Here is a 14,679-nt window from a genome sequence, read left to right as displayed (position 1 = left end):
GTATAAACAGAAACAGATTAAAAATGTTCAACCAGTATTCAAAAATGCAAATTCTTTGTCAGTAATTGCAACTGATGGTTGACTATGCATTTTTCAGCACACTTTTTGATATGGAACGCTTCTATTATTTCACATGTTAGTTTGTCTTTATCTGAAAAAAATGTCAGTGTCAAAAAATACCGGATCACAATGACATAGATTACAGTGGTTCGACAAGCGTGAATGATTTTCTTTGCCGAGAGAACGTTCATGTTCTTTTAGATGGGTGTTTATGCACCGTCCGGTTGTACCTTGAGTGAGTGAGGGAAACAACTTTATTTAGACCAGCGGATTGAGGCCTGGGCCTAGGCCGCGCCAGGGGCGGTAGAGAGACCCTGTCTCCCGGCCACCTCTCGAGCTTGCTGGATGGCCCATAGTTGATCTTGCAGATCTGAGCTGATCAGTGCGGCTTTCCACCACGCCCCAACCTGTTCTGGGGATATTCATCCTGAACATGTGCTCAATCCCATAGAATGTGTTCTAGGGTGGCGTGTTCTGACCTACATAATTTGCACAAGTCATCTGGGTATAGTTCGGGGTAGATGCGATGTAGGTGCACCGGGTTGGGGAAGGTTCTAGTTTGAAGTCGCCTCCAGTCAACCGCCTGAGATCTGTCTAATTTGGAGCTAGGAGGTGGGAATACGTCCATTATTTTTCCCATGGGCTAAAGAATGTTGCTAGCCGGTATGGCATTGAAGTGGTTTTCAGCACACCTAACAAGGTGCAAAAACTGTGCCAAGCTATTTCAAAAAAGTTTGACAATAGGGTAAAAAAATGCAGAATAGGTGTTGTGTACCAGCTTCCGTTAACCTGTGGCAACGTGTACATAGGACAAACCGGTCGGTGCATAAACACCCGTCTAAAAGAACATGAACGTCCTCTCGGTAAAGAAAATCATTCACACTTGTCGAACCACTGTAATCTATGTCATTGTGATCCGGTATTTTTTGAAACTGACATTTTGTTTTCAGATAAAAACAAACTAACTCGTGTAATAACAGAAGCGTTCCATATCAAAAAGTGCGCTGAAAAATGCATAAGTCAATTGCAATTACAGACAAAGAATTTGCATTTTTGAATACTGGTTGAGCATTTTTAAGCTGTTTTTAATCTGTTTCTGTTTATACTGATGACTCTTGTTGCACATGCTCAGTGTAGATAGCTGGGGTATTTAGGTTCTGTATCTTTCCGAAAATAAACAGTTGTGAGTAAGCGTTTGTGTGTCCCCCTTCACTGTGTCCTTGTTGATTGTGCGCGCTAAATATTTCACTATGGATTACAGTTTGAAGTTCTAACTCCACAGCAAAAGCAGATGTCACACTTGTGTCTAAAGCATCTACTAGAACATTGTAGTACCACCATAGTTGATAGGTTGTACATTTCTCTTAAATGCTATACCAACAAGTTATAAATGGGTCTTTTGCAAGACTTATGTAGAGTAGAAGTTTCACCTAAGCTATAGATTCCTCCACTTTCAGTACTAGCAGCAGCTGCAGTTTGCAATATTCTGATGGCAATAAAATAAGTTATGCTTGTAATAGTTACTAGGATTTACCCCTTTTTATGTAGATACAGTAAGTTTCGTTCAAATCAGTTCAGTAAACTATAAGAGCATTTCTGTATTTCGCATGTATTTGAGTGAGGAAACAGGAGCTTGTGTTATGCTAATAAAAAATGCTCTGGACGCCCTACTGGCAAGGCATATTTGGTTACTTAACGTTTACTCCTCCTGTATACGTATTTCCCTACAAGATATTCTTAAAATTACCGGGTGCGTCAAAAGTTTTTGGACAGCGCCAGTTTCAGACAGTCTGAAAGAGGTAACTATTTTTATTTCAGGTATTTTTTTGTCTATGATTTCTTTATTATGTACACTTTGTACAGTAAGTGAGATTTAGGGCTGTTTATTTTTCAGAAAAATGGTGAAATCATATTGCTCAGCGATTCTGAATTTTTCCCGCAGTGGCAGTATTCTGCGATCTCGAAAAGACTTTGTGTGCAGAGGTCGATAGTGTATTATACCATAAATTGATTCTTTGAACTTGGGACTATGAGTGACAGAAAAATAAGTGGGTGGCCTGAAACTGCCGTCAATTAAAAAAAAATGTGAAACGCATTTGAGAACGCATCCGACTCAAAACACGGTGAAGCATACTCGATGCAGCGAAAGACCTGAAAATTACTGAGATAATGTTATACGAATGTGTCGTAATGTCTTGGGCATGACGAGCTAGCTACAAGGTGCAAAAGTTTCATGCACTGACAGGGAAAGTGACAAACGTATGGCTGCAAATTTGCCGAAAGCTCATGCGGCACTTTGTCATGGCATGTCATTGCAGCATTTGTGTTCTTTGATGAGAAAATTTTCACAATAGAGCAAAGCACAAACAAGCAAAATGACAGGACTGTGTCTTTGAAGTGTCCAGGAGCCACTTCAGCAACACAGAATTGTGCAGAGGTCCGGTCATCCAAAGCAACTAATGGTCTGGGCAGTCATCAAATTTGATGGAAAGACAGAACTTGTTTTCATTTCAGAAGGGACGAAACTGAACAAGGAAAATTATCTGGAGGCCATCCTGAAAAACAAATGTTACCTCGGGACCACGAAAAAAATGTGGAAATAAAACATTTGTCTTTCAGGAAGATCCTGCGCCCTTCCAAATAGCCGAGACAGTGCAGGAGTAGTGCAGAAACATGTTTCCTGACTTCATTGCTGCACATAATTGGCTGTCAAACTCGCCTGACCTCAATCTAATGTCCTATGCCGTTCTGGGTTATTTGAAGGGCAAGGCCTGGAGCACCACCTTGCCGCAATCTACAGTCCCTCAAACATTCACTCGTGAAGGAATGGTCAAAATTTCTGACGACTACTTGCTTGCTGTGGTGGACGTATGCCCCAATCATCTGAAGGCTTGTGTTGCGGCTAAAGGGGGAATCTTTTGAATATGACATGCATATATTGTTGTTTTGTTTGTGTAGAATGCCTAGCCATAATACCTTTCCTCTTTCAAAAATTCTATATTTTTTATGACTGAATAAAGCTGTTCAACAACTTTTGACGCACGTGGTATGTGTATTGGCAGTCAGAAAATTCTGCATGAGGCTCTATTTTGTACCAACAGTAAGCAAGATAAGACAAGCTTTCTTTGCACTTTTGCAGTGGTGGCACAGTCGTGCCCACTGCTGATGACATCACAGGTGTGCTCAACCATTTGGACCAGATGGTCAACTTTCTAATTGACGAGGCCACAAGCACTGAAGCATCCATACCAAATGGAGGAATGTCCCCATCATCTGTGGGGCCCATACTGGACTACATGCTTATGGAAGGTGTTCTGGATCGGCTGTTCCAGTGGTCCCTGTACACTGGGGAGTTCCTTTCAAACCTCAAGTTGGAGCAACTGAGGATATACGAGGTGTGAAATTTAAGCAGACTTCCATTTTTTTGTGCTGTCAGTTATTTTTGGCCAGCTTAAATGCCTTGGAAAGCTGTGAAATTTACAGGTGTCTGCAGCAGTCTTTGTGATCCTTTACCTTCTGTTGATATCTGCAGTGGCTGAACATTAGATATTACTGAAGTTCACATTTTAACAAAGGGACTTGCCTCCATCAGGGCCTTCTGTAAAGTCTGTTTCCTGTGCTCTAGTTCAATAAAGGGGCCATGACACCATATTTTTGAACTTAAATTATGCATTGCATGTTAAACGGTACATGTCCCACAGTAAGCTGGAAAAATTTGAGTGCATTCGGTACAGTAGAAAATTTGTATTTGAATTTTTAATGTTGCAATGAACCATAAAGGCAGTCTGGCAACACTGACTGCTGATGAAATGAATGGGCACCCCCGGAAATGGCTCCCTCAGCTAAAAGAAGCTGGTCTCGAAGGCCATGCTCTTGTATACTGCAAACAGCCGAAGTGATTGCAGCAGCTGGAAATATGTCATGGCCACCATGCATTGTTTCGTTCTTGCATGGTGCATCTCTGTGGTTTGCTGCTGCTTTTTATCGCGCAAGTGAAGGAATTGCGGGCACAATTAAGCGGCGAATGCCATTGAGTGCTAGAGTGTGCAGAGAAAGGCGTCTATTGTTGTGTCGAACTGTTCCAAAGCAGACGACACAGAGGTGGCCCCTTAGTACCACATGTCATACAGCCGTGCCAAAATGGCGGTCGCTGTTGGTGGGAGGAGTTGAGAGGCAGCGATTTCAAATTGAAATTAGGGGTTAAAATATGTGCTGATAGCCCAGTTTTTTTGTGTGTATAACCATATTGGACCCTCTACTCTCAGTTACAGATATAAACTGAGAACTGTTAGACGAGCGTGTCATGGCAACTTTAAGTGTAACTAGGCCATGTCTTGGTCTTTCTTGCAGTCTGTCAGAAAACAGAAGAGCTTGGGCAGGTTGAGGTCCATCTAGTATCATTTGAGGAGGGACAGGTTTATACGCATACCATCAAGGCTCCATGACTGTTTGCAAGATGTGCATGCTAGGTTTCTCCATGGCCTGATATTTAATATTTAGTGCTTTTCCTTCCCTCCTTTTTTTTCTTTTTTTTTTAATGGATTGATTTCTTGCTTCATTTTTCGGAGATAACCTATTCAGTTTTCGTATTTCTGTTTCACATGCACAGGCTGCAGTGGCTGTGATTTTTGCTATTGCTAGAAACTTCAAATGGGAGAGTGAAATACTGTGTGGTGGTAGGGTTATTGATTTTGTCTTGATGGAAACAAGATGGAACAATTTAAGAACTGTTGTCTCAAAACTCTTTCATGCTCAAACTCCTTCTTTATCAAAATGTTGCAGGCCACCATGATGTGTTAGACTGTTGTTGCTTCCCTTTTACACACGTGTGTAATCTCACAGGGAAGTCCGCCATCTCTTAACATTTAAAAATCGCTCAGACAAATGAGTCAACTGCTCATTTGCCATGCCTGCAATGTCGCATTCTTGAAATTGTGAGCACAGTTGCACTGTGTGAAAGGAGCCAAGCACCACCATGTTGTGAGATCCTTGCAAAGACTTGGCGTTAACTGCCTAATGCCTGGAAGTTTATTGCCACTTGTGGTATTGTGTGTTCTCAACTCATTCGGCCGTCAAATGTGTACTCTCACTCTCAAGTTAGCAGTTATGGCTGCAAATGAAAAATGCATTTCTGAAGTAAACTGAAATAATTCTCCATAAGATATGCCTTTTTTTTAATGATATTATGATTGGAAAATAACCTTTCTGCATTCACCACAGCTATCACCATCGTAACACTTAAAGGCATACAGACATGTATTCTTGAGCTTGTAAAAGATCTACCGCATGTTTCCCATTCATAAAAGGACCATACTTGGCCAGTATGAAGGACGAGAAACATAAAGATATCTTAACTTGATACTAAATTTAGCCTTGAAATGCAGTAACCTGGTGTCATTGATGTCATTGTGATGTCATTACAAAGAGAAAAAGTATCTGATTTCATGTAGCAGTAAGGCCAAGTATTATGGCGCTCCTAACAAACACTAATAAGCGAGAGTGTGGCATGCATTTCCTCTGTGTGCACTCACATGTGGCAGCTGCAGCTTTTGCAGAAACAGAGCAAGCCAGTGTATTTTAACGTCATGGTGCATCCACCTCCTATACCGAAAGCAAAACTGGTTTGTATAGAAACAAATAATGTAGTAAATTATTCAAGGGGCTCTGACGCCTGCCAGTATTTTTTGTAGGCTTTAGAGGGTTTGGACTAGTGCTTGCAAAAATGTCCGTCAGACCGGCTTATCCGGTTTAATCAGCGGAAAGTCACTCCGGTCTCTAACACCGTTTATCCGGATTTCAAGGAACAGATATTTAGGATATTCGATTTAAATAACCGGTTAGTCAGATATTCGAATGTTCGGGAATGAATATTTGGTTTTTAAAAAAAAAAGGGAAAGGTAAGGAGGTTAACCAGAGCAGATATCAGGTTTGCATGAGCGGTTCTAAAAATAACTACAAATATATACTAAATATAAGAGAGACAGAGAGGTAATTTCGGCACAAGTACAGAAGGACAAATATCCGGCTATCTGAATATCTGGATACTATTAACAGAATAACCAACCGAATAACCTATCACTCCAATTATCCGGTTTTCAAGTTTGAATAACCGGATAACCGTTTTTTTCAGCAATACCGGTTTGATGTTGCTGCACTAGTTTGTACCTTCACGTAAGGCAAAAGAAAAGACAAGTCAGTAACGTTATGTCAGTACTCCTCTGATCTCATTAATGACGCGCATGTAACAGCAGCATAAATTGGTGCACACAGGTTCTCGTGAGTCACTCCCATCATGAGCTGCTGCTGCAGCAGCCCTTCCTGCGGCCCCTGCTGCATCTGCTGGCCTCGTGCACCGATTGTGCCCCACTTGAGGTCGAGAAGCGCCTGGTGGTGTTGCTCAACACGCTCTGTGTCAGCCTCTCTCAGCATCCAGACCTGCTGGAGGTCTTCTTCAGTGCCAGCTCCAACCAAGGGCCCGCCAGGTGTGTCTCTTTTTTGAGAGGACAGACTGTGGCTTCTCTTTCAGTGTACCGTACCCCTTCCCTAAAGTACAGTTGCCCTCAGTGATGAATGTGTTGGGCACACTGTGTGCACCACTCAAATATTGCCGGAGCCCAGGAAGCAAGGTGTGCGGAACTTATTAAAAAATTCACTTAATAATGAGTGTAAGTCTTTACACTGTTTACATTCCAACACGAGAATACTTTTTTTTTGTACTCATCCCAAGCTGGTGCAGAGAGCATTAGCAAGCGCTACTGCATTTATTTATTTATTTATTTTACCCTCAAGGCTTTTACAGTAAAACACCATAGAGGGGAGGGGCACAGAAAGAACACTTACAAATTTCATAAGGAGCACTTTACAGAAAACGTAAAAAAAAAATAAAATAAAGAGAGATGATAGCATGTGTCATAAGGTACGTGAAATGGTGAAGATAGTGACATACACGTCATCACGGTATGCACGCATCCACGCATAAAAGAAAAAAATATGAAGGCAAGAAAAAAATGCAATAAGAAAGAAAAGCAAGACATCAAAAGGACCTGCTAAGTTCTTCACGGAATCTGTCAGGGTTGGTAATATTTGCGGCTGAGGTGCGCAGGTGATTCCAATCACGGCAAGTTTTGGGTAAAAAAAAGAATGGGAATATGTTACAGTGTATCGTCGAGAAATATGAACTTTGCATGCAATGATGATCGAGGTGTGATGATATCAAAGTAGCGGGCTGTATCTTGTTCGATTTTTAAGTATGTGATTGTGATAATATATCTAATGGAAAAGGCAGAGGCGGGATAATTTTCTGCGCATGATAAGTGAAGGGAGATTAAGGATATTTTTTATGCTAGTTACACTGGATGTTCGATGATAGTTCGGCTGTATGAAATGTGCTGAGCAATTTTGAACTGCTTCGAGCATGATGCCTGACGTTTTCAACCAGGTGCCCATGTATGTTAGAAACAATCTAGAACAGATTAGGGCATTACTAAGGGAGCTCTTAGGTACTATTATATATACTTAGGTACTATCCTGAGTACGATTTAAAGGTTGTTAATAAGAAAGTTATACAATTACCAGACCTGCTGCTTTGCCAGGATTGTTCCAATGCCATGTACTACTCATTTATTTATAATCAATTTAGCCAAAGTCAAATTTTCTTGCAGTTGGCCTCTAAGGCCTTAACCATTTAGTTGTGCCGATTATCTTTGTAGAGTCGCAGAGTGTATTAGGGTGAGTTAGCAGGCAGTTGCTGCTCGCAAGAATTGCTGGCCTTAAGATTAATCTCTCATCCTTGTAAGCTAGCCACTTAGAAAAAGATTTTTTTTTTTTTTTGCAAGCCATAAATATCTGCTTGGCTTGAATAGTTCCTGTTGTCACCATGTTCACAAAGTGCAGCATAGTGTCGGAGATTATGCTCTACGTTTCACACAATGCTGTTGTGGAGTGGCAACTTCAGCATTCGCCGGGAAATATATCCTCCACAGATATTTTTTTTTTTTTTAAACACAGCTTTAACATTTTTTTGTGTGTGTGCATTGCTAATGGACAAACCTTTTCAACAAGTTTTGATATTCTGCTTACATGACCTTGTTTAAGCCATTCCATTTTTCCTACATTGTCAACAGCTTTCTTTGCCTTGACTATTTCAAGCCCTCGGGTGGTAAGGGTTACCTTTTTCTTTTGTGTGGGCTTTTTTTCTTTCATGGTATCCATCATCCTAGTTCGACTCTGCGATTCCACTTTTGCACGACCGGCGAATGTTTCGACAACTTGCCCGCTCCAATGCTCACAGGGACTCCTACAGGGGGGTAAGGTCGCTCACCAGAGCAGCAATACCATGTTCTGTGTGGGCTTCAATCCATGCCATGTATGCCTTGTTCATTGTGAGCATTGTCACTTCGTGCTCTTTGGAATGTCACAAACCGAATTCAGAGGCTTTCTTGTGTGTTGTCGTTCCGCTGAAGGATTCACTCTCTTCAGTAGGGTGTGTAGCAGCAAAATGTCGTTGTTTGACATGCTGTGTCTTCATATTTTTTTGTGTCTGTATGCTTCAGTGCAAAGCGTTGCTGTTAGGACTTTTCTCTTGCTTTATTTTTTACCTAGGTTTGCGCGTGGTTTCTTTTTTAAGTTTTGTTTTAGGTGTATGATTTTTTTTTTTTTTTTAGAAAAGTGTAAGCACAATTTATGAGATGTCTGCCCTCTCTATTAGGGTGCATAACTGTGATGTTTCACCTGCCTTCCTTAAGCAGAAGCACTAAAGCTCTTCCGGAGTCATTTTTGTAAGTTTGGCTGTGCAACTCTTTGTCATTTTTTAAACGCTTACCCTGTCTTAAAAGTTATACCATGTATAGCACAAACACTTATTCACTTCCAGTAACCAGTAATCTTGCTCAGCACATTCAGGTGATCCGTATCACCTTGTGCAGTCTTCTCTAGCTCTTTTTTATGCATGTTAATACAAGGGGACGTCAAAAAGTAAAGGGACTTTTGAGAAAAGGTACATTTATTCTAATGATAGAATCACCGCATCAATGACTTCTGCATTGGTTGCAAATCTTCTTCCCCTGGGCACTTTCTTCAATGGTCCAAACATATGAAAATCGCTTGGAGCCAGGTCTGGACTGTATGGTGGGTGTTCCAGCAATTCGAATCCCAACTCCTTTATTGTTCCGTTTGGCACAATGTGGCCGAGCGTTATCTTGCTGCAGGATGACACCTTTTTGCAGTTTTCCACGACGTTTGGATTTGATTACAGGTTTCAGTTTAGTTCGCAACACATCACAATAGTTCTCACTGTTCACAGTTTCGCCTCTTGGGGTGAAATGAACGGCTACCACACTCCATGTCCCAGAATAGTGTTAGCATAATCTTACCAGCTGATGGTTGACGTTTAAATTTCTTAACTTCTGGGGATGATAAGTGTTTTCAAACCATGTTCGCAGCCTTACTTTTCGGTTCGTGATGATGTGCTCAAGTTTCATCTACAGTAACAATTTGCTGTAAAAATTCATCTCCCTCGCGATGATAAGGGCCAAATGTTTACGAGAGATGTCCAACCTTTGTACCTTATGCTGCGCTGACAACTCTTTCGGGACCCACCTTGCACACACTTTCAGAAAATTTAGCCTGTTGTGTAAGATGAAATTTGCTGAACCATGACTGATATGTAAAGTATTGGCGATTTCGTCCTCTGTGATTCGTCTGTTTTCTATCTCCATACCCTCAACGACTTTCAAATTGTCCTCAGTCCTTGATGTCAATGGCCTCCCTGATCTTTCCTCGTCACATAAAGAAGTTCTTCCCTGTTTGAAACGCTCTATCCATTCGTAGATCTTGCTTCGCGATAAACAACTGTCACCATACTGCGCTTGCATTTGACGAATGATTTCCGCAGGTTTAGCACCTTCCGCAAACAAAAAGTGAATCACTGCCCTCATTTCCTCCTTGGTGCAGATCCACAATAGAGCTTCCATGTTGTCTGCTACACTCTGACTAACGCGAGAATAAGAGTGACACGTTCCATAGAAGTGTTACAGACGACACTAATTCAGCGCTGGATACTAGCAGTGTTACCAAACCCTAGTGCGAGAAATTGCAAAAGTCCCTTTTACTTTTTGTCTTCCCCTCGTAATAATAATAATAATAATAATAATAATAATAATATAGTGCAAGCTTCTTGAAGGAAGGACACTTCTTTGGCTGCATGCTGAACTGTTCGGAAACCTGCACTTGATTTTCGTTACGTTCAGTGCATCTCTGCTTACTTTTGATAAGATGGAGTTTTCCAAGTATCCTTTGTCTCAAGGTCAGTGGTTGTTGGGAACACCTTATGAAGGGCTGCTGAATTAATGATTGTATACAGCCGTGGGCTTCTGTCATAGTCCTACAACATGAATGATTTTGTACTTATCCTACAATAGTATATATTGCAGCTACTACTATCAGATATGGAACCTGCAGCTGTATTCATCACAAGTTCATAGCAGCATCGCAGCAATTAAAACAAGCCATTGTTTGTGCGTGACGTATATTTGTTGTGTCCTGCAGGCAACACATTTGTGTCAATCACTTGCTGCCTAAATGAAGTGAATGTGCAGCACGATTGTACGTTTAAAGACTTTGCAGTTATTTCTTTTTCTCCGTAAAAGGGTATTGCCAAGTAATTGCAGACAAAAAAAAAAATTGACCTCGTATGAGTTGCATTTAATAAACATAGACTAACCAAAGTAGCGCCGCCTGAAAGTGTTGATGCATATTCGAAATTTCTGCATAGTGACTAGCGTGTGATGTCACAAGTGTTCTCCTACCGCTTAGTGTTTCATGCCTTGTGGCATGTTTACCTATCATCATTTCCACATTCTTTGAGCACATTAGACTTAGACTAACTGTATAGCATTTATTTTTTCTCGCAGATATCCGCAGGGCACTGAGCCAGCTGTGATGTCATATTGTGTCAGCTAAACTACACAATGTTGAATCGCATATCCAACAGGATTGAGTTTTATAAAAGTTCTGGCTGTCCACTGATGCCTTACAAAAAACCCGTCAGTTTTGCCTTAAATGTAAAACATCAAGATGCAAGAGGTCACTACTTGTTGCACTACTATTCATACTTGTTATGCTGTAAAAGACAGCAAATAATATGAAGGAATGACGCTCTTTCCTCTTTTGTCATTTCTTCATATTGTTTCATGTCTTTTTTGCCATAACAAGATGAAATACGTAGAAATGTCATAATAAATATATTACCATCGAATAATGACTTTGAATGGGGCCCTGAATAGGCTTACATTACACTCAGTTGACAGCCGAGTGTCTCAGGGAGCAACTGTGTTCCTCCTGTGCATTTACCCATTTCAGTTCTTTTTCTAAGCACTACGCATTTCTATCATTCAAGGCTTCTTGGAGATATGGGAGTGTACAGGAGACCTGCAGCTGTGATGGCCTCTTCCCTCGCTCTAAATGATGTAGACAAATGATAGTAATGGAAGTCAGTTACAAAGTTTCGTGCACACTTGCTAGAAATAGTGTAGCAGGTATTGAACACAACTAAAAAAAAGCTGCCCAATTTGTTGCACAGGTGTTGTGATGTCGCAGAGTCCACACAGAATGGGTACAGAGTCTTTATAAGTTCATCACAGGTTAACTGCATAATATATAAGGATACAAAAGGGTTCAATAAGGTGCAACCACTGGAAACACTTCAGCACTAAGTGTTGTAATAGCCATGTAATTATGTCAGCATAGTTGATGAGCAGAGCAATTCAGCATCACAGCCAGGGAAGAAGTCTGGCTGAGGAATTGAAAAGTTACAAGCCTGTTTATGACCACTTTAAGAGCTTGAGAGAATAACGTGATGTAACTGAGACCAGCAGCTGCAAGTGCCTTGCCATGTTATAAGAGATGTAGTGCAGTAACAAACGTACGTGTATGAGGTTGCTACAGGGCTGTTTCGAATTGCTGCAGGTTTCTCATCTTCTCCCTGCTGATTCCTTTTGTTCATCGAGAAGGTGCTATTGGCCAGCAGGCTCGAGATGCGCTACTCCTATGCATGGCTCTGTCACAAAAAAATGAAAGCATTGGTCTCTACATTGCAGAGAACTCAAACTTCTGCCCGGTAAGCATAATTAACACGTGACTGAAAACTACATGTTTTGAAGCTGCCCTGCACTGAGTGCCAACACTCGCTTATACGAGGGAAAGCACAAGGGAATTTAAGTGTCTAATTGTGGGAGCAAGTATGCAGTAGAATCTTGGTAAGCATGAATTCCTTAAGCGGAACAACAATGTTACGATTGGTTGGTTTCACATTAAGGCAACGCAAAAGAGTTTGTTAAATGGAACCAAGTTTTTTCCCACTTCAGGTAAACAAGACTAAAAAAAATATTACTGAATATGAAACTGAGTGGCCAATCCCATTGGCGTCACAACAGACATCACTAGAGAGTATTAGTGTGTCCGGTATTCTGGTAATCACAAGCAGACTGGGCGTTTTACCGGATGAGCAGAGGCGCAAATGTGAACGGCCTACACAGTGCAGTCACCTGGTGGCGCAAAGCTCAACCAGACAAACACAGCTGATATTGCAGTAACCAAGTCTATTTTACTTTGCTGCTGGTGTAAATTTGTGGCAGCAACACAATTAAGCCGCTGCCGAAAATTTTCACCAGCAGTGAAGTAGAATACACTTGGTTACTGCAATATTAGCTCTGTGTTGGTCTGGTTGAGCTCTGCACCACCAGAGAGCTGGCATCATGCAGGCAGGTAATGTTTGCGCTTCTGCTCATGCGGTAAAACGGCCAGTCCACTAGCGTTTACCAGATTACCGGACACGCTAAAACTCCCTACTGGTTGCACCTTTCCTTTTCGGGTTTTCTCGTTAGTTCTCTACATTTTGGGCAAGGCGGTTTTCGCTGGCTTTTGTTGGTGCCGTGGCTTGCTTTGGTTGTGTTGTGTGGCTGCTTTGTGTTGGCAGTGTCAGTGAGCTGTGAGCTTGCTTAGTGTTTGTGATGGTGGCACAGAAACACTTGCACAATGCACTCATGCTGGAGACAAACTATGATGTTGGGCTGCTGAGCACAAGGTCGCGGGATCGAATCCCGGCCACGGCGGCCGCATTTCGATGGGGGCGAAATGCGAAAACACCCATGTGCTTAGATTTAGGTGCACGTTAAAGAACCCCAGATGGTCCAAATTTCCGGAGTCCCCCACTACGGCGTGCCTCATAATTAGATCATGGTTTTGGCATGTAAAATCCCATAATTTAATTTTTTTCATGCTGGAGACGAAGATCAAACTTATCGATTAGTTAGAGAGTGGTTGCTTCAACTAAAACGGTTCCTTTTCTAGATTACTCTTGTGACTATTGTTCTCCTTGCTATGTTTCTTGCCTCTGACTCTGGACCAGTGGCTGCATGCAAGTAGAAACTTTGTAAGAAGTTTTGTAATCAGATCTGTAATCAGATAGAGTACAATAAAATATCCTATGTACGTTTGAGCTCAATCTCTTGGTAAATGGAACTCCTGGGACACTTGTGCCTGGTCTGTTGAGGTTCAGTTTAACGAGAGTCTACTGTTGAGCCACAGTGTTCAATGTGCATGCATTAAAATCAATAGTATTTTGTTGTTGTTGTCACTTTCCGCTTGTTTTTTCTTGTATGTTACTTGTGTAGCAGATTCTGCCTATGGTGAAATAATTTTGTTAGGACTCAAAACATGAAATAATTTTGTTAGGACAAATCAAGAAGACAAACTACACAGCACTGACCTGCAGCTAACCATCCATCTTCTTGCTTTGCCATGTGCTTTTGCACTGTTTTTACTCCAACATACACCAGCTAGCCTGTATCAATGCCCTTGTTCATTAACGTTGGTAGCTCCATTTACATGTGTGTTGCATCATGTCAGCATTCTGAACAGTGGAAATGAAGCTTCGTGTTGGAAAATGCTTGTAGCACTGTAAACAGTGAGAAAAGGTAGCGTTGGAGGTACTGTAAAGTTTTGTAATACCTTCATATTGATAAACAGGGATTAAAAGATGTTGCAAATCAGATAAATTTTGTAAGCTTGTAGGAACCACGTGTGCCACCGTTTTCAATTAAAGTAGACCCTCAATTTCTGTGCTCCTGCATTTGTGATCTCGTGTGGTGGTAGTTGCATATGTGAAAAGCTATACTGACAACTGCCGTGGATTCCGCTCCTTTTCATGAGAACTGTTGCAGTTCTTCATAGCAGGCATCTTCACTTGTTCGGCAAATGTTTGCGTTTAATGCTGCTCTACCTTTTGTTTTATGAATTCTCTTTACAGGTCTTGGCCACCGGGTTGAGTGGCCTCTACTCAGTGCTACCGCGAAAGCTGACAATAGTTGCGGATGACTGGTACCGCCTCACTCATGAGGACATTCAGGAGTTCCCAGAGCTCACCATGTTCCTCAACTCCCTAGAGTTCTGCAATGCAGTGATTCAGGTACAGCTCTGTCTGCAAGCCGCCATGGTCTTCAGTAACACTTGTGGCCTTTGGTGAGGGTGTTGGTGCTGGTTCTGCAGATGTCAAAGCAGGCCTAAGCAATGTGGTGGTGATTTGCTGAATTTATTTTGAGAAGGAAATCCTCTTGTAAACGG

At 41.6% G+C, this 14,679-nt stretch overlaps 1 protein-coding gene across 5 annotated transcripts in view; it reads left to right on the top strand.

Moving 5' to 3' along the window:
- Window positions 1-14,679, top strand: part of LOC119449936 (FHF complex subunit HOOK interacting protein 1B-like) — a 42,492-nt gene that overhangs the window by 2,608 nt on the left and 25,205 nt on the right. For 3 of the 5 annotated variants that reach the window (XM_037713233.2, XM_037713231.2, XM_037713232.2), the window contains exons 3-7: window positions 3,200-3,455; window positions 6,331-6,542; window positions 8,280-8,366; window positions 12,025-12,175; window positions 14,366-14,524. In XM_037713233.2, the coding sequence (XP_037569161.1) occupies window positions 3,200-3,455; window positions 6,331-6,542; window positions 8,280-8,366; window positions 12,025-12,175; window positions 14,366-14,524 (865 nt within the window). The remainder of the gene's footprint in view (window positions 1-3,199; window positions 3,456-6,330; window positions 6,543-8,279; window positions 8,367-12,024; window positions 12,176-14,365; window positions 14,525-14,679) is intronic. The other 2 variants (XM_037713235.2, XM_037713234.2) reach the window with 1 other exon arrangement.

This window comes from Dermacentor silvarum, chromosome 4 (genome assembly GCF_013339745.2).
Source record: "Dermacentor silvarum isolate Dsil-2018 chromosome 4, BIME_Dsil_1.4, whole genome shotgun sequence".
Lineage (NCBI taxonomy): Eukaryota > Metazoa > Arthropoda > Arachnida > Ixodida > Ixodidae > Dermacentor > Dermacentor silvarum.
Note: the sequence above shows the minus strand (reverse complement) of the source record. Positions and strands in the feature narration are given on the sequence as shown.